Raw genomic sequence first — 19,611 nt, 5'->3', positions numbered from 1 at the left:
GCACTCACTAAGTCTCAAAAGCACACAATAAGTCTTCCGCTCGCTGATTTCTTAGTTATCGCACACTGTCACATAAAATCTTGTAACCACGCATTCGGGTCTTCTTATCGCGACTGATGCTATATGTCCACTCAACTCGCAGGCTTGCTTGAAACTAGCTCGGACCTGAGCTCGGCGATAGCCACATTACAACTCAACTCCACAGGCAGTGCAGATCTCTTATACAGGGGCTGTGTGTGCCTGTTATGTGCCACGTCACAGTAGGAAGCGGTGCTGCGTCACTGTGTTGCGTCACCGTGTTGCGTCACCGCGCGTTGCGCGTTACATCACCGTGGGGAGAGTGGCGGGGCGGGGACTCGCCTATTACTATAGTAACGCGAGCGCTACGTTACCGCCACGTACCGCTGGGGAGGTGGGCGTCCTCCGTTGCGCAACATGTCACAATATATATCCTGGGATAATTACCAAATGTGTGGAAGACCAAGGTTAAGATGGGAAGAATGTGTATGGCAAGACATAAGAATTTTGGGTATAAAGAACTGGAGGAATGTAGCATCGAATGGAGAAGAATGGCGACCAATCCTGAGGAAGGCCAGGGCTCACAAAGGGCTGTCGTGCCAGTGATGATGATGATGATGATGATGATGATGATGATGATGAGTTACCAAATGTACATAGGGTCAGAGATGTTATGTAGATAGAAATACAATTATCTGAGCCATTAGTACATGATCCTAGTCCTTTGGACGTTGAAAATGTTATTACAAAGTTGAAAAATTATAAATCCCTGGGTAGTGATCAAATTCTGGCAAAAATGTTTCAAGCAGGAGGTGGCAGTCTGAGATCCATAAACTCATTAGTTCTACTTGGAGTAAGAAAGCCTTGCCTGACCAGTGGAAGGAGTCTATTATTGTACCAATTCACAAAAAGGGCAATAAAACTGACTGTAGTAATTATAGTGGGATATCACTGCTATTGACTTCATACAGAATTTTATCCAATATTCTACACTCAAGGTTAAGTCCATATATAGATGAAATTATTGAGGATCATCAGTGTGGGTTCTGACATAACAGATCAACTACTCGTCAGATCTTTTGCATTTATCAGACAGTGAAGAAAAAAAAATGGGAGTATAATGAGACAATACATCAGCTATTCATAGACTTCAAGAAAGCCTATGATTCAGTTAAGAGGGAAGTATTGTACAATATACTGAAAGAGTTTGGGGGACCCATGAAACTAGTTAGGCTGATTAAAATGTGTTTAAATTAAACGTATAATAATGCCTATATAGGTAAATATTTGTCTGATGATTTTCCTGTCCAAAATGGTCTAAAACAAGGAGATGCATTGTCACCACTGCTATTCAACTTCACTTTTGAATATTCCATTAGGAAGGTCAAGGAACACCACATGGGACTCAAATTAAATTGGACACATCAGCTGCAGATCTATGCTAATGCTGGGAGATAACATAGATTAGATAAAGAAAAACAGAAACTTTATTGACACTACTACAAAGGTTGGTACTGAAGTAAGCACAGAGAAAACTAAGTATATGTTGCTGTCTCATCAACAGAATACAGGGTAAAATCATAACATAAAGATAGCTGAGAGATCCTTTGCAAATGTGGCACAGTGCAAATATTTGGGAATGACAGTAAAAAATCAAAATCTGATTCAGAAGGAATTTAAGAGAGACTGAATTCAGGCAATGTTTGCTATCATTTGGTCCAGAACCTTTTGTCTTCTCATTTGCTGCCTAAAAAATTAAACTTGGAATATACAGAACTATAATTTTGCTTGTGGTTTTGTATGAGTGTGAAACTTTGTTTTTGACATTAAGGCAGCAACACAGACTGAGGGTGTTTGAGAACAGGGTCCTGAGAAGAATATATTGACCGAAGAGGGATGAAGTGATAGGACTGTGGAGAAAACTGCATAATGAAGATCTCTTTAAGTTTTACTCTGCCAAGTGTAATTACAATGATAAAATCAAGAAGGATGAGATGTGCAGGACATGTAGTATTGAATTGAATTTATTTACATTCTATAAATCCTAAGTAGGTTAGTACCTTTGGATACAGAACAAGTCAAAATGTTACATACATAAGTACAGGCAATTTTAGCTTAAAAATTAATATAACTTAATTTTACATCATTCTCTATTTACATTGAAGTATTCATCTAAAGAGTAGAAGGAATGAGCATGTAGATAATTCTTTAACTCTGATTTAAACTTTTTAGTATCATTGCCCAAGTTTTTAATACTTTGTGGCAGATTGTTGAACACTTTTATGCCAGTAAAGTAGACTCCTTTTTGATATACTGATAAAGTTGATGAGGGTAGGTGGAAGTTATATTTTTGTCTAGTATTCATGTTATAGACATCAGAATTTAATTTGAATTTATCTTTGTTGTAAACAACAAATAGGAGAAGCGATAAATTGCGATTGAAGCGGTAGAATTTTTAATTTCTTAAATAATTCTCTACATGAATCTCTACTTCTACATCCTGTAATGATTCTTATTATATTCTTTTGTATTTTAAAAATTATTACACTATGTGAAGAGTTCCCCCAAAATATTAATCCATAGTTCATAATAGAATGAAAGTAGGCATGGTAAACCATCTTCAATGTTTCCTGTGACATAAAAGGCTTAATTGATCTCATCGCATAGCAAGCTGCATTTAATTTAGGTATAATTTGTTCAATATGTATTTTCCAAGACAGTGTACTGTCTACATGTATTCCAAGGAATTTTGTATCAAGTACTTTACAGATTAATTTGTTGGCATAACTGATGTCCAGATCAATTTGGTGGTTGTTTTTAGTTGTGAATGATATGTAATGGGTTTTATCAAAATTTAATGAGAGTAAATTGGCTTCGAACCATCTGTTTAAGGCTTCAAATACAATATTTATGTCATTTTTAAAGTTTTCAAATTTAGAGTTCTTAAATATTATACTAGTGTCATCTGCATATAGAATTGGTTTAGATTTATTGTTGATGGTTTTAGATAGATCATTTATGTAGAGAAGAAAAAGTAAGGGACCTAAAATTGATCCTTGTGGAACACCGTGCTTTATAATTCCCCAGTTTGAAAATGCATTATGACTGGAGTTTTTATTATTTATTTCAACTCTTTGATACCTGTTTTTGAGGTATGATTTGATCCATTCATTAGCTTTGCCAGTTATTCCATAGAAATTTAATTTCGATAGTAAGATATCATGATTAACACAATCGAAAGCTTTTGCTAGATCACAGAAAATCCCTCCCACAATTAATCTGTCATTGAGAGCACTTAAAATATCGTTAGTTAGTTCATAGGTTGCTTTTTCTGTTGTTAGGTCTTTCCTAAATCCAAATTGCTCTTTGACTAATATGTTGTTAGAATTTAAGTGTTCAAGTAGTCTATTATACATAACTTTTTGAAGAAGAGAAATTCTATAAGATTTTGGTGGGAAAGCCAGAATAAAAGAGACAATGGGGAAGACCTAGATGTAGGTGGGAAGATAATATTAAGATGGATCTTAAGAGAGATATGATGGAGTGGCACTGACTGGACTGGCCTGACTCAGGATAGGGACATGTGGAGGGCTCTTCTGAATATAGCAATGAATCTTCGGTTTCCATAAAATTTTGGGAAATTCTTGAATGGCTGCTTAACTGGCAGCTTCTCAAGAAGGGCTCAACTGCATGGAGTTAGTTAGTTAGTTAATATGTAACCTGGATTAGCTCAGGTTTGGTTATAGGCAGGATAATGAGAGAACTGGGATTTGATTCCTGGCAGGGTCAAAGACATTTCCCTTCACCGCCATGACCAGACTGACTCTGAGGCCCACCGAACCTCCTATTTAATGAGTACTAGAGGCTCTTTCCCTGGCAATAAATTGGCTGGAGTGTGAAGTTGACAACTTACTTCTTCAAAATAGAGAAGTCAAGAATGCATGCAGTTATACTTACACTCCCCCAGACATCTCCATGGCATGGTTATCAAACACAAGAACAATTTTACCTTTGTAAGTTTTGAGGTTTTCACGGCGATGACTATGAAGAAAGTCGTCTTCTGGGATCTGGCACCATGTATTCCCCCCCCTTGACCATATATGGCGTTAATCGCTGTTCACTGTTCCCATTGGTCCCCTCTCCCAGGCCCCCCCCCTTCCTGCTTCCTATATAAACTAGCACTCTTCACTCCCGAATCATTGCAGCTACTGCTCTCTGTATTCGCATCGCTATTCACCTGCCATGAAGATGGAGGCGATACGTTCCTCTGAAACGTCGGTTAAAACCAAGAATACATGGCGCCAGATCCCAGAAGATGACTTTCTTCAATTTTACCTTTGTTTGTAGGCAAAGGGAAAGGAACAGTTGTGGCATATATTAAGGTGGTTATTCATACGGAAGGAATAAAAAAAATCTCATTTAACACAGACATTTTCTGTGCATAATTCATTAAAAGAATACAGGGGCATGAACATGTGTGCATATGGATAACAATAAATTTATTCTGAGAATTTAAAAAACATAGATGCTGAATAAATGTCCATTGAAGACACCAATAACAAGATGGAGAGATTAAACGAGAGAGAAAAAAAAGTTGGGAAAGAGAAAACATGCATAAGAAAACAAAATATAGAGAAGAATGCAGGAGATATTGACATAGGATGACCCACCCTACTAAAAACACCAATGAAAGATGAGTACGTCAATTTAGAGTAAAATTAAACAAAAATGCAATTAAATTTAAAATTTGACAAAATTAAAAAAATCATTATATTTAACTCCTATAGACACATGGTACCATAGTTGGTTGAGGCACTAAGCTACAAGCAGGAAGGTCACACATTCGATCCCTGAAGAAGTCAATAAATTTTTCAATTTACCTGATCCTTCCAGCTGCATTTTGGCCCTGGGGTCGACTCAGCTTATAACAGAAATGAGCACCCAGAATCTTCCTGGGGTGGGGGTTAAAGGGCAGCCAGTGTGTATAGCTAATAACCTCACCACCATCTGCGAGCTGACTGTCTAGAAAATGTGGGAACTTCAACATCTCACAACCCTATACGCCTCCACAGCCTATTACAGGGATAGCTTTACCCTTTATATTTAACACCTGCCAAATTTTAAAATCAAGAATAAATGACTGTCCTAAAAAATGTTCTTGGGCTCCTGCAAAAATTTAAGACACAATATTAACCTGTATTACACAGACACAAGCATGCATGTGCATGCAGGTACACACACCTGGCATTTGCCTGGACTGAGATGCTCTTCAATGCTGATAGATTTGAGACTCTCAGAGCAAGGCACCAGTTTGGAGCAGTCCAGTTTGTTGAGAATGCTGTGTGTCGCTGGATCCCACTGGTAAACCACACAGCCTGTAACAAAAAGCTTGTTTAAATAAGAACACAGAAACAGTTGAAATACTGGTATTTGTAATTTTTAGTATCTGCATCTTGCACTTCCTTCTCGATGACCACCGCATTATTGTGGACAGGAGGTATATATAGCCTAATGGCCCAGAGAGTTATGCTGGCAGAAGCATAAGCTCCTGCTAGAGCCATCTATGTCAGAGAGGACAAAGGGTGCAGGGCAGATGAAGTGCAGTCCCCGGTCTTCCAGGTTGGGGATTGGGTGTGGGGCTAAGCACCCTACCCTGGAAAAGTTTACTGTTATGAAACCATGAAGGAGGCCAAGACCCACATAGATTTATAGCGCCAGTAAAGAAGAACAAGTATCTTGTATTTATGAGTTCTGTCAGCAAAAAGTAGAATTTAGAGAAATGCAAAACTGCAATTTTGATGCTCTGATACTTTCAGTACCACACCTACCAAGAACAACATGGAAACAGCAGAGCTCCACTTTTTCAACATTTGAAATATGAGACAGCAACATACAACACAGCATAACACACGGTAATCAACCAAATTACAATAACTGCAGTTCATATGTATGATCTTTAACATACTAGTTTTGGCCTTAAATCCTTTATTTTACATACATATAAATTGTGAAGTTTCCCTTTAATACGGTACACCCCCTTGAAAATGGTCCTGTATGACTAACACAAGCTGGCATTTTAATAACATATATTCAACATTAGGAAATAGACCTGCTCTGGCCTGCTACCTGCTGGCCCATCTCCACAGACCCTTCCCGTTCTTATATAGCTGGTTGTTTTCAGCTGGTCAGTTAGTCTGCAGCCATCTGCTCACGATGGTTCCTTGCTCATGGATTTTTTCTATTACTCACTTTTCTTCCACCCTGAAGATGGAGGCGATACGTTCCTCCGAAACGTCGGTTTATACTATGTCTACACGATACCACATCCCAGAAGACAGCATTCTTCAGGAAATAGACTAGATGTACTTAGACAATAATTTGCATCTTGTTCTAGGAAAATTGCAACATTCTATAGGTGACACAAAACGCACAAAATGTGAGCAACTGGACCCATGAAGTGGGAGATAATGACCTAGAGAAACTGTACACTTTGCCTTACCTGGATAGACATAGGAGCATACTGTGACATCACTACCCTCATGATACAGTGGACAGTGGGTTGAAACAAGATTTAGAACACTGATGTTCTCTATCATGGGTTCATAATGATTTACAATGTCCTGAGATGTCACAATGTTCTCATGAATTGTGAAGATGGAGATGCTTCCATCTGATTGGCCACACCAGAGTTCGCAGGTTCTGTGAAAATAAAATACATATATAAAGGGTACATTTCAGTTGGAGACCAATCTCTTATACATCAAAATGTATTATTATACAATAGTATCATGTTTATGCACAGGACTCAAGAAACTGACTCATCTGCTTGCCTATGATGAGTGAAAAATTAAGGCCAGCTACAGGTAAAATCTTTTAATTTATTCAATAACATTAGCTCTTGTTCTCCCTCACAGTAACATGCACTATAACTGAAAAATAATCAGTGTCTTATATACTAACTAACTAAACTAACTCCATGGAGCAGAGATCTTGAGAAGGCATCAGTTGCTCGGCTTCTCAAGATTTTTTCAACATTTTATGAAACCCGAAGGTTCATTACTGTGTTTACAAGAGCTATCTACTGGTCCCTATCCTGAGCCAGATCAATCCATTCCATACTGCCCCATCCAATTTCAATAAGATCCATTTTGGCTTATGTTACTTATCCAAACAACGCGTCCAAGTAAATGGCCTTGTGTAACAGTTTGTAACAAATATTTTTTTTATGGTAAGGAGTTGTTAGTCCTATGCCCAACTTCAAGCCGGAGGACCATCCCTTGATGTATGTGTGCAACTGCTTCTTCAATATATTCACAGGTACCCTCTCCATCTGGAGGCTGTTTCCTCCATCCACAACCTGAGGACATGCCATGCCTATGGAACCTACTTAGCACATAATGTCTTACTTAATATAATGGACATCAGGCCCTTTTAACATGTCTTGTATGTTATGTGAGTGTAAGTAAGCTGGTAAGGAGCAATTACAACAGCCTTGGTGGCAGCATTTTCTCATAGAGAAATATTTGGTGAACTGGGCCAACATTTGCTGATTCCTGTATACACAACAGCTCAGTCAATAAAATGACTATGACACAAGGTCAATGACCAGAGAATCAGAGTTCAATTCTTACAACTGATGAAGATTTTCTCTCTGTCGCCATGTCCAAACTGACTCTGGGACTCACCTACCCTCTTATCCACTAGGTACTGGGGTTAAAGCAGGTGGGGTATAATGCTGATCACTCACCCTTATTTAGGGCCCAAGATTAATAAAGACTGAATTATACCTCTGCCAGAAAGAATATAGTGAAGGTTTACTTATGACATAGAGAACAGAACATACTGTCACATATGAGGGGTAGGTGTGACTGTTAATAATGGGTTCTAGATTTGATGACTGGGTTTACTGAACACTTCTTCACAACTGCAATCAATTAGAGTGCTATTGCTAATCTTCACAATTCACTAGGACATGCTCCATTCTTGTCTTTGTACAATGAACTACTACTAGCTTCTGAATTCACTTTTTATAATCACTTTTGCACAGACCCAATAGAACACATAGTCTGTACTGTTGATGAAGCTTATTTACCTTGCTGTTGCTTAGCAATGGACTCCCTATTGTTGTCATGTGCTGAAGTGAGAAGTTGTTTACCAAGCTATTGCCTAGCAATGATCATTTTCCTCTACTGTTAACAGAAACGGCAATTCCTCTATAGTTGTTTGCTTTAGGAATGTGTTTACCTAGCAGTAGGTTTTTTATTGGCTCCACAGTTTAATGCTTTGAGCAAATCTGTCACAATGCAATTCATGATTAAAAAGTCACCAAATTTACTACTGACCTGCCTTGATCCTTGAACACAGCTGTGAGAGAATGTAGAATAGTGCTGTTACCTAATTCTGTCATCACAAAACTACCTTCACCCATCCTGGAATATGATGGTAAGACGTCACTTCGTACAAGAAATAGCCGACCATTGGTAAGCCCAACAGCCACTCTCTGGAGCCTGGGAAGAAGCACCAGACTGCTCACAGCACATGGCTCTGGTGCTTCAGGGTCTAGTGCATAGCTGAAGAGTGACTGGCAGTCTCTACCTCTGCAACAAATAACACAACATAATGTGGCATGTCTGCTGAAGGCCAGAATTGTGAAACAGTAGAAACAGACACTGCTAGGTAATGCCTGTGTAACATGCAACAATGGAGCAACTGTGGGAAGCAGTGTTTTCTGCACAGTCCATGCTGATAGCTATGTCATGGAACAAAAGAACTGTTGGGTGAGGAGTTGTTTTCTGTGGGGTCCATGCAGAGGCTATATAATGAGGAGTGACCTGCACTAGAGTCTGACTCGAGATTCCTGAGATGGTTGTTACAAGAGCAGGAGATTGGTGTGAGATGGCCGCCAGCCTGCAAGGACAGGAGCCCAGGAGCTGTGGATCATTTACTGTTGGAAGACGTTACCAAGCAATGTAGTAAAGACCATGACTGAGAACACTGGTATTTGTGTGATAGTGATTTGTAAAGTGTAGTCATGAGTTGTGTGTTTCAGTGTCCAATATATCTGATTACCAATCAAAAAACCCATCTACAGGCACTGAAACAAGTAACAATAACTTTCATACACACTATAATTCTGTCAACAATGCAACTATTACTATTATTACTTCTCTTCACGACATTTTTCAGCCTCAAACGGCCATCATCAGGTGTCTCAGCAATGCCAAAACTGCCCACTTATTCACATCATATGTAGCTGCAATATTTCTTCGTGATTTAAAATACTGGATGTTATACTTGATAATCTAGTTAGCATTAGTTAAAATTCCATGCGCTGTAATTTACTTTTAAATATAAAATTCACTAAAATTTTGTAAAGTTCTTTTCTGCACCTCTGCTGGGGGTGTCATCCACTAGTCCAAACAAGACAGTTCAATATCCCTTTCTTCGGATTTTTATACTGTGGCGGCTTAGCTGTTCATGTGTTGTTTTCTGTGCGTAAGCCCATTGTTGTGGTTATTGTTTGTCCCTAATCTGTATGTTGTTCATTCCACCTGTTACATTATGTTATGATAACATCTACACACAAGAGAAATCAACACCATCATATGCAGGCAGAGTTTATAACGAGGGAAAAAGTTTATGAGTGGACTGCTAACAGAACTTTGCCAGCATTTTGAAATGTTGTCTCATTTCAACAAAAACAATGTTTCTTTCTCAAATGTACTTAAGTCAGCAGAATTCCTTTTCTGCCTTCCCAGAACCAATGCTTCCACTGAAAGGTTATTTTCCCTCATGAATAGTACATGGTGTGAACACTCTGAAGTACAGCTATCCCTGTAACAGGCCGTGAAGGCCCATAGGGTTGTGAGATGTTGAGGGTCCCATATTATCTAGACAATTGGCTCAAAGATGGCGGTAAGGTTGTCAGTCTTATGCGCCGGCAACACTTTACTCCCGAGGAAAATTATTTAATTAATTCCCAGTACTCATTTCTGTTAGAGGCTGAGTTGACCCAGGGCCATTTCGCCGACAAGCTCGGTTGGTTTAGTTTGCTTGCTGGCTAAAACCATGGAGTTTGTTTGTTTGTGAACACTCTGAAGGCAAAGGTAAACTATGATAAAATTTGTATTAATTTTTTTAAAATACTTCTGACAAAGAATGATCTCCTTAAGAAAATTCACAACTCTAAAAAATAAAGCAGCTTTGCTTCTTCTACACAAATTAAATATTTTCATTGGTCTTTTTTCAGTCCCCTCCTCAACATTTATGAGGTCTCCCAGATTCTGGGCCAGGAAATCTGGTCACCTTACTACAAGGGACATTTTGTCCAGTGGTAGAGCGGCTGGAGCATAATGCTGACCATTCACCTCCATCTAGTGCCTAAGTCAAGAACTGTGGACCTGTGCTTCCACTCCCCCATACATTTTCATGAAGTGCTGCTTAATGGATTAAGAACAGGAACAATTTTACCTTTTTTGTAATCAGATACTCGGTCTACAAAACCGAGATTAACAGCCGTTGGGATCCGTTGCGCTGACCACGCAACACCCTCTATCTGCAAAAGTTGGCACTAACTTCACCAACAAGTGGCGGTTGCTCGGTCAGTATAGTTCGCTTGTGGACTAGAGGCCACAGAGTTTGTTTGTTTTTGTAATCAGATACTGGCTCAGTTAAATACCTGCAGTTATTATGACATGCATCCAGTTGCTCTTTAATATAGTTCCACCTGTACAGGACAATAATACAAACTAATGGATTGAGTTGATTCCTAAATAAGTTAGATGGGTTGCACATATGAATTAAAAGCTAATACTAACATGAATGCATGTATCTGACCAGTACAGTCACCAAGCCAAATATTGTCCCCTACAAGGCAAGCTGCAGTAGGTTTCTCTGGTAGAGACAGAGTGCAGTACTGCACCCAGCCACGGTGTGTCGCTAGTAGCAGATCAGTCCTTGAAGACGAGCAAGCCAACCACAGTTCTGCTCCACACAAGCCATCATCTGAAAATGTTACAAAAACTCTGGATGCATGTAAGATGACAAAGAAGAGAGAGAAATCCCGATTTAGTGGTTCTTCATTTAATTAATATTTTTTTGTACTTCCAGCTGAAGCCCAATATAAACAATGCATTAATTTTCCAATTAATTAATGAATTAATAAATAACCAGAATTTAGTATGTAAGTAATTTTTTACCTTCCAGAACAAGTACTTTGATTTAGTGTGATTGTAATAGACAGAACAATTGATATTTACATTTTCCCTGAAGGAAATTGTTCCTGCCACACCAGCCAGGTTTATGTTATGTCTTTAATTATTTTACAAAGTAATCTGATATTAGTGATTATATAAGAGTATTTATTTGTGTAGAAGCAGTTTCTACAGTAAAGCTTATAAGATGATAAACAGTTTAAGGAAATTCTGAATACTCATCATTTAATAGTGAGCCAGGATAGCACAGTCGGTATAGTGACAGGCTACTGGCTGCACAACCAAGGGGTCAGAGTTCAAGTCACGTTGGGGTCAAGAATTTTCACTTCTCCATGTTATCTGGACCAACTCTAGAGTGCACCCAATTTTGTATCATCTAGTGGGTACCAGGGGCTCTTTCCCTGGGTGTAAAGCAGTTGGGGCATGAAACTGACCATTCACCTAGCTAGTGCCAAGGTCAAGAAAATATGAACCTATATATCCACTCCCCCATATACCTTCATGGTGCAGTGCTTAATTAGTTAAGCACAAGGAAAACTTTACCTTCACCATCATTTAATGATGATCTTTATTGAGAGATTCATTAAATGTGTAATATTCATACAGAGCTACTGTGGGGTAAATAAATATCCCCCTTTACCTTACTTTCCTTGTTCTGTAACAAAATGTAAGTTTTTGATAATATCATGTTTCTATGTGTCATTGCCTGTCCTAATAATTTCTGAACCAAATGTTCATAAGTTATTATGAATATAATTGACTAAAGTGACTGGCATGAATTTCTCCTCACAAGCTCATCAAATCACAACATCTCAGGTCAGTGAGTGACTGTGGTTTTCAAATAAGAGTGACACTTACCACCAATCTCTGGCACAGGAACTACAGCAGATGCAACAACTGGTGCTGGATGATTCAATGACACTGTATCACAGAGATGTGTGAATTCTGGTGCTGAAGCTATAGAGACTATCTGACTGGCTGATGGTCTATCTCGTGGTGACTGTGACCAGCAGAGCACCATAAGATCTAGCATATAGCTGGGATATAATGTTTCCTGGGAAAACACACAAATTCTACATCAGTAAGAATAAAAAATTTTTAAACCTAACATTAACAAACACACATTACAGATAACATTATCCCTGTGCTCAATAAATTAAGCACCATGCCATCAAGACATATGGGGGAATAGAGGTATAGCTCCACCATTCTTGGCCTCAGTACTAAGCGCAGGTGAGTGGTCAGCTTCACATCCTGACCACTTCACCCCTGTGGTACCTATATGACAGAGGGCTGAGTGGACCCCAGAGCTAGTCTGGACGCTGTGGAGGAGAGAAAAATCTCTTGCCCTGCAGGGAATCAAACCCTGGCTATCCAGACCATAGCCCAGTGCTATACTGGCTGAGCTATCCCAGCTCCCAACAACACACACACAGTGAATTATTAACGGAAACCATTTGAAATTGAGGGAGTCACATAAAGTATTAAAGTTATGTTATACATAACACATCACTTGCTTATTCTGACATATGGAGAAGAGTAAGCAAATTACATGCGCAGAAATGAGATGTGAGGTACTCCTGGGATAAGACACCATTCAATTTGGTAGAAATGTACCAGCATTTCAGAGGAACCTGTCTCTTCCATTCTCTGCATCTCAAAATAGTACAGAACCAAAAAATGGACACAGCAGAGACCCCTGAAATGTCAATATAACCAACCAGACTAAACGGAGTTCATCTTTGAAGATGATAATCTTAGTAGAAGTGGAGTTTCTATAAAGTATTAAGAATCAAAGAAGGGATAAAAATCTGGGGGTGGGATATCACATAAAAAGCATAAAGTGCTGTGTCCTTTTACAGAGAAGTTGTGTATGCAACATATGAGAGCCTGACCACACTGCTCAACAAAAATTCTAGAGACAGAGCATGTTGCAACTTGTACCTTTGCAAGATATCTCATCTAGATCACATGTAGATGGAAACAGTGAATAAGATAATTCAGCAGAAAAAAAATTAAATGCTAAATATGGTTAACAAATATAATTTTCATATACATCGTACATTTATAAAACGTACTCCAATTGTTGGGAAAACTTCCATTCTAATGTTGATTACACATTTTTAGACCTACATTTTAGTATACAGAGGAAATTTCACCACAGTAATATATTAGGGTGTGAATTCTTCTAGACAGTCAACAAAAACACTTACCCTACATGTAAGTGGAGGACGTCCACCCTCAAGAATACATTCTTTCACTGATTCATGGCCTTCAAATGGCTGGTGCAATGTCAGCAGCTCATAGATAAACATGCCAAAGGAGAAGCAGTCAACCTGTCAACAAAGAAGACAAACATTAGATGATACTATTATAAAATGTTACCTTGAAGACACTGAAACGCAATACTTTCAGTACCGTTTGAATGCTTATTTTCACTGCGACACACAGTCGCAGGAGCACGACACAACAAAAGCACAACACACAAGATAGTGAAGGAGTGCTCCAACAAAGGAGAATGGGCGTGACTGACGTAGTGAGGGGCGACGTAGCGATGTGGTATCCTGAACAATTTTAATATTTTTAACGTTTGACAATGTATATGATAGATACATATTTTAGTTATTTTAATGTGTGAACATGGCATGCAATGAACTGGTTTGACGTGGACAAGTAAGCACCTGAAGATGGCATTATTATGCCGAAACATGTAGTGCGAGGGAAAGAAGGAGATAAATGAATGTATGCACTGCAAGACGGATTAAATAAATCATGGACATATCAGAATAAGATGATATATGCAGATTTTAAAAAGGAATGAAGTGGGATTGCTAAAGATGGTTCTGAACATAAAAAAAAAGAGGAAAACTGATATCAATACGGGAACAACAAGTGAGGAAAGGTGTCACAGAAAGAAAGGACATATGAGGATACTGAGGAGCGGCAGCTTTGGGAAAACAGTGACAGATGGAGGGGCTCCGTTGTTAGAGGACCAACTTAAAAATGGAAATGTCAAGGGAAGAAGGAGAAGCAGAGAGTGGGAGGATGAGAGATGAAGAGGAGAAATGGAAAATGAGGAAGGGAGGAAGAAAAACAAGAAAAAGAAGATGAGAAAAAACAGTCTTGCCACACCATCCTAGAATTTTCCCTGCAGAACTTGGGGCACCCCCACTCAGTCATGATGACTAGTCCCCGGGCTGAGAATTGAACCTGGGACCCCAGATAACTACTGTACTGTAACATTCAATTATTTATACATTATTCTGATACCTAGTGTAATACTTATTATCGTATCAGAATATAATTGACCATGTAGAATTCTACTTTTACCTTTTCAGTGTATTCCTCTTCGCCATTGTATCGCATGATTTCAGGAGCCATGAAACCTTCAGTGCCACCAAATCCCTTTGTTCCTGATGGTAACGTTAGTCGACTGATTCCTGTAGTACAGAAACAAAGATTATCAGAAAGCTTAAAATAGCTAAAATCTCTCATACACAGAAAATGGAATTGTAATTGGATGGCTATAATACACACCATAGTCAGCTAACTTCACATGTACAGGGTTGTGTTCAGAAGTATCATGGCATGGAGGAGGCATTTCCCAAACCAAAACATTTTCAGACTTGAGGTCACGGTAAATAATATGTTGTTGGTGTAGATACTCAATGGCTTTCGCAACCTGTAACAGCAGAAGCCACAAAATATCTCTGTATCTATATTATGATCCAAAGTGTAGTTTAAAATCATGAAATTTATAAATAGTTTATTAATAAAATAAAATTCAGCGGGAATTACAAGTGATAAGGATTTAAAGGCACTCCATTCTTTATATTTTAGAATCCAGTCCAGAAACATTAAACAAATATTTTTCGCATATATCTTTTGAAAATAAGGTGCACTCAGCCTCATGAGGATAATTGAGCGGCTATTTCAAGGAAATAGCAGCTCCAGTCTAGAAATCTGAGATTAATGGCCATGGGGATCCATTACGCTGACCACAAAACACCCTCTATCCACAAAAGTTGGCACTACCTTCGCCGACAAGCAGCGGTTGCTCGATCGGTATAGTTTGCTTGCAGACTACATGCCACAGAGTTTGTTTGTTTGCTTTGTTTTGGAAAATAATTCTCTTGTGAATAAATTTTAGACACTCCAGAATTTAATTACTGGAAAAGGCAAGTGAGAATAAACACTTCAATCCCATTCCATTTATCACAGATCAACATGGCTGATATTCAGAATTGTCTGACAACTTTCAGTGGAAGCCTGCCATGTTGAATTTCAGCAATCTGGAAAATGGTTTATAGCATAACTAACTATACGGAGCTGAGTCCTTCTTGAGAAGATACCAGTCGCTCAACCACTCAAGAATTTCCCAACATTTTATGGGACCCAAGGCTCATTACTGTGTTCATAAGAGTCCTCCACCAGTCCCTGTCCTGAGACAGATCAATCCAGTCCATACTACACCATCCTATCTCTTTAACATCCATTTTTATATTATCCTGCCACCTATGTCTAGGTATTCCCAGTGGTCTCTTTCCTCCCGGCCTTCCCACCAAAATCCTATATGCATTCCTTTTCGCTCCCATGCATGCTATGTGCCCTATCACCCCCCTTGACTTGATTATTCTAATTCTGCTTAGAGAAGAGTACACACTATGAAACTCCTCATTATGCAGTTTTCTGCAACCTCTTATCACTTCATCCCTCTTCCGTCCAAATATTCTCCTCAGCACCGTCCTCAAACACCCTCAGTCTACGTTCCTGTCTTAATGTCAAAGACCAAGTTCCAATCCAATCTCCAAAACGTTGTGTTTTGAAAAATAAACAGGATGATGGATAATGTCCAAAAACATAATGTTTGTACTAATGTAACATCGTCACAGACTTTGAGATCTTACTTATTTTTCTATTAAATTGTATGTTTGCAATTTTATGTCGCCTTTTAGGATTAAAGTTAAAATGGGATATATACATATTTGATTCAGACAAGCAGTACCTGCAATATGATAGCCTGGAGACAATATGGACCAACACGAGCACCAGAACGTCGATAATGCCGCAGAGTGGTGTCTAGTGCCCCTTGTGGAGCCAGATCCAATACCAGGGCTAGGGGTCGTGTACAGACTCCCACTAGAGGCACAATATTGGGGTGGCGTAAGCTCAGGAGAATGTTTAACTCTTGCCTAGCAGTACAGTAGGCTTTACAAGCATACTGGAGTGGGTCTCGATCCCATTTCCCCTGAGCTGCCTGCAAAAAGTCACATCTACCACTCAGAATGATGTTCAATATTCCACACAAGAGCAAGAAAATACTGATTACAATTTTACAGGGTGATTTTCTTAAACAAGAACCCAGTGTTAGGTATGCAAATCATGTCACATCTGAGAGATGTAGGCCACAATATGTCATACAGCAGGGTGACTATGTGCAAGTTATCCCTGTTGTTCTGAGACTGAATCTTTTTGAAAAGGCTACAGCACCCACAATTGCCAGAATTGGCACCACCAGACTCTTTTCTGTGGGGGCTACAATAAAGACAATGCTTACCACAAAAACCTGTACAATCTGGATGAACTGGAAACCAAATATTAAGCATCATTGCTGATATCTCACCCATGGCAATGCAGGCAGTATGTACAAACATGCTTTGTCATGCTCAGTTATGTATGCAACATACTGGTGCCTTTTTTCAAAATTTTTGTAATAAAATGTATTATAAATGCCTTACTTTGAATAAACTTTCCATTTGAAAGAATCACCAAACTGCACATACAAATTTCACAAAAATGGCCCTAACTCTCTAATATATGTCATTAATGTGCTCAACATTGGCTTCTCATTTAAAAAAATCACCCTGTATTATGAAATACATTGTACTGCATTACCAATGATGACCGATACTTCAAGAAATGAGCTTATCATAATAATCAACATACAAAGAATGAACAACTGAAAAAATGTGAATAACCTTCCTTTGTTTTGTTCAGTCACAGAGATCATAAAACGGTATAATACATAATTCAACATATGACAGAAACTAATAACTTCTCTCAATATCAATTATGAACTTAAAGAGATATTTTCAAGTGCAAACAAATTACTAAGAGTGACATGTGTACTGTCATGATTAATACCAGCTATATCTCACCATGGAGTCATGTTTGACTGTCTGTTGCAGAGCCTTGAAGGTAGCAGAAAGTACCTTCAAAACACCATAAACATCATGGCAACCTAAAGCCTTATTATAGGGACACAATACCCCCTTAGTTATTAACTACCTAGTACACAGTATAAAATGTTCTGAAAACTGGCACTTTTACATTTCTTACCTTGTAAGCTATCACAGCAGACTGTCGGGCATTGGGACCTGGTTGAACAGGCTGCAGCATCTTCATAGCCACGTCTATGTATGTATTAGAACCACGAAGCTTGCAAGTTCCTTTGAACACAAAGCCAAATGCACCACGACCAAGCAGGTGTCCTTTCTTGATATTGTCTGGACGAATAAGATGTCTTTCGCCAAGATCAAGAAAGACCTGAAGAAGGAACACAATATGTGACAACACATATTACTAATTACCAGACTCCATGACATGTTCCTTAAAATGATGAGCAACTGTTCAGCTGGCATGAGACACTCCACATCTTACGGAACCCAAAAGCTCATTATGATGTTCATAAGAATCCAACATCAAGAATTGCACTAAGCCAGCTCAGAGAATTCGTCACATTACACCTCTTATAAAGGTAAAGGTAAAGTTGTCCTTGTGCTTAACTAATTAAGCCCTATGCCATGAAAGCGTATGGGGAAGTGGATGTATAGATCCACATTTTCTTGACTTTGGCACTAGTTGGAGGTAAGTGGTCAGCTTCCCACCTCGGCTGCTTTACCCCCAGGTAAAGAGTCCCCGGTACCCATTAGATAGGAAGTTGGGTGGACCCCAGAGTCAGTCTGGATGACATGGAGAAGAGAAAATTCTTGACCCTAGCAGGACTCGAAATCCAACCACTCAGTCGTCCAGCCCATAACCTGTCACTATCCCGGCTCCTACATTACACCTCTCATGTTTCTATTATTTTACCTTTGTTTACATTCCAGTTTGTATGTTGCTGCAATGAGTAAACAGTTACATCACATTAATATTAAAGTAATCCAAGTAACCATTCCCTTCTTGCCCATGTTCTAGAAGCCAGACCACTATACAGCAGCTATTAATCAGCTAGAAATTACATGCACTATGTACAGTGATTCTCTAAAACAGTGTTCCTCAAACTGTGCCCCTAGGGATACCAAAGCAGCTTGCCAGGTGTGCACAAGACCTCGCTTTCAGCATTTTCATTCAAAACTGTTATCTGTAGGTGTTATTTTTATTTTGAGTCAACTCAAAATATGTTTGTACATACAAAAGACATAAAAGTGATCAATGTTCACTTACAAGAGAAAAAGAATTAAGTCACATGTAAGTTTTGAGGTTTTTCACTGCGATGACAATGAAGAAAGTCGTCTTCTGGGTTTAGGCACCGTGTATTCTTCGTTTCGGCCGACGTTTCGGAGGAACTTAGCGCCTCCATCTTCAGAGCAGTTGAATGGCTTGGAATGCGGAGTGCAGTAGCTGTAGTGATAGGATGTGAAAGTCGCTGCTTATATATGAAGTAGGCAGGGGGTGGTTGGTTAGGGAGAACGGACCAATGGGAGCAGTGGGGAGCGATTGAGACCATATATGGTGTTGTGTTGACTAAGGGTGGGGGGAACGGCCAGTGGATCCAGGAACCTTGAAGTCAATAGCGCTAGGAAGTGCGGTAGACAAGAAGAACCTTGGGGACAGGCTATTGACGTCAATGACATGACGAAGAACTGGTGTGGCCACCTCCCCTTCCTAGACATAGATATTTACAGGAGATCCGACGGCTCTCTAGGCCATACAGTATACCGCAAACCGACACACACAAACCTCTATCTCAATGCCAAGTCCCATCATCACCCTTCCAGTAAACAGGCAGCTCTGTCCACACTGGTACATAGGGCCAGAGCTCTGTGTGATCAAGAGAGTTTGCATGCGGAGTTGGAGTTCCTGAAGGATATCTTCAGACACAATGGCTATAACGACCGGCAGATCCACAGGGCCCTCAACCGCCATCCCAACAGCAATCAACCTGATGACCGCAGAGAAACTGTCGCCTTCTTGCCCTTTGTCGGGACTATATTCAACAGGATCAGCAGAGTGCTGTCCCGACACAACATCAAATCAGTTGGCCTGCCCCCAAATAAAATATCTAATTTCCTCCGGTCTGTCAAGGATCACCTGGGACTGAGGACACCGGGAATTTACAGAATTCCATGTGAGTGCGGCAAGGTCTACATCGGGCAGA

General features: G+C 39.4%; 1 protein-coding gene across 2 annotated transcripts in view; it reads right to left on the bottom strand.

Annotated features, from left to right (window-relative positions):
* The window catches only part of LOC111864966 (leucine-rich repeat serine/threonine-protein kinase 1), a 105,660-nt gene that overhangs the window by 4,182 nt on the left and 81,867 nt on the right, over positions 1–19,611 (bottom strand). For both annotated transcript variants that reach the window (XM_033751640.1, XM_023852618.2), the window contains exons 35-44: positions 17,571–17,777; positions 16,237–16,488; positions 14,769–14,913; positions 14,562–14,671; positions 13,445–13,567; positions 12,090–12,285; positions 10,836–11,022; positions 8,361–8,615; positions 6,518–6,717; positions 5,260–5,393 (exon numbers count right to left, since the gene is read on the bottom strand). In XM_033751640.1, coding sequence (XP_033607531.1) covers positions 5,260–5,393; positions 6,518–6,717; positions 8,361–8,615; positions 10,836–11,022; positions 12,090–12,285; positions 13,445–13,567; positions 14,562–14,671; positions 14,769–14,913; positions 16,237–16,488; positions 17,571–17,777 — 1,809 coding nt within the window. The remainder of the gene's footprint in view (positions 1–5,259; positions 5,394–6,517; positions 6,718–8,360; positions 8,616–10,835; positions 11,023–12,089; positions 12,286–13,444; positions 13,568–14,561; positions 14,672–14,768; positions 14,914–16,236; positions 16,489–17,570; positions 17,778–19,611) is intronic.

This window comes from Cryptotermes secundus, unplaced genomic scaffold, assembly GCF_002891405.2.
Source record: "Cryptotermes secundus unplaced genomic scaffold, Csec_1.0 scaffold209, whole genome shotgun sequence".
NCBI lineage: Eukaryota > Metazoa > Arthropoda > Insecta > Blattodea > Kalotermitidae > Cryptotermes > Cryptotermes secundus.
The sequence above is the reverse complement of the archived record's forward strand: the minus strand, read 5'-3'. Positions and strand labels throughout refer to the sequence as shown.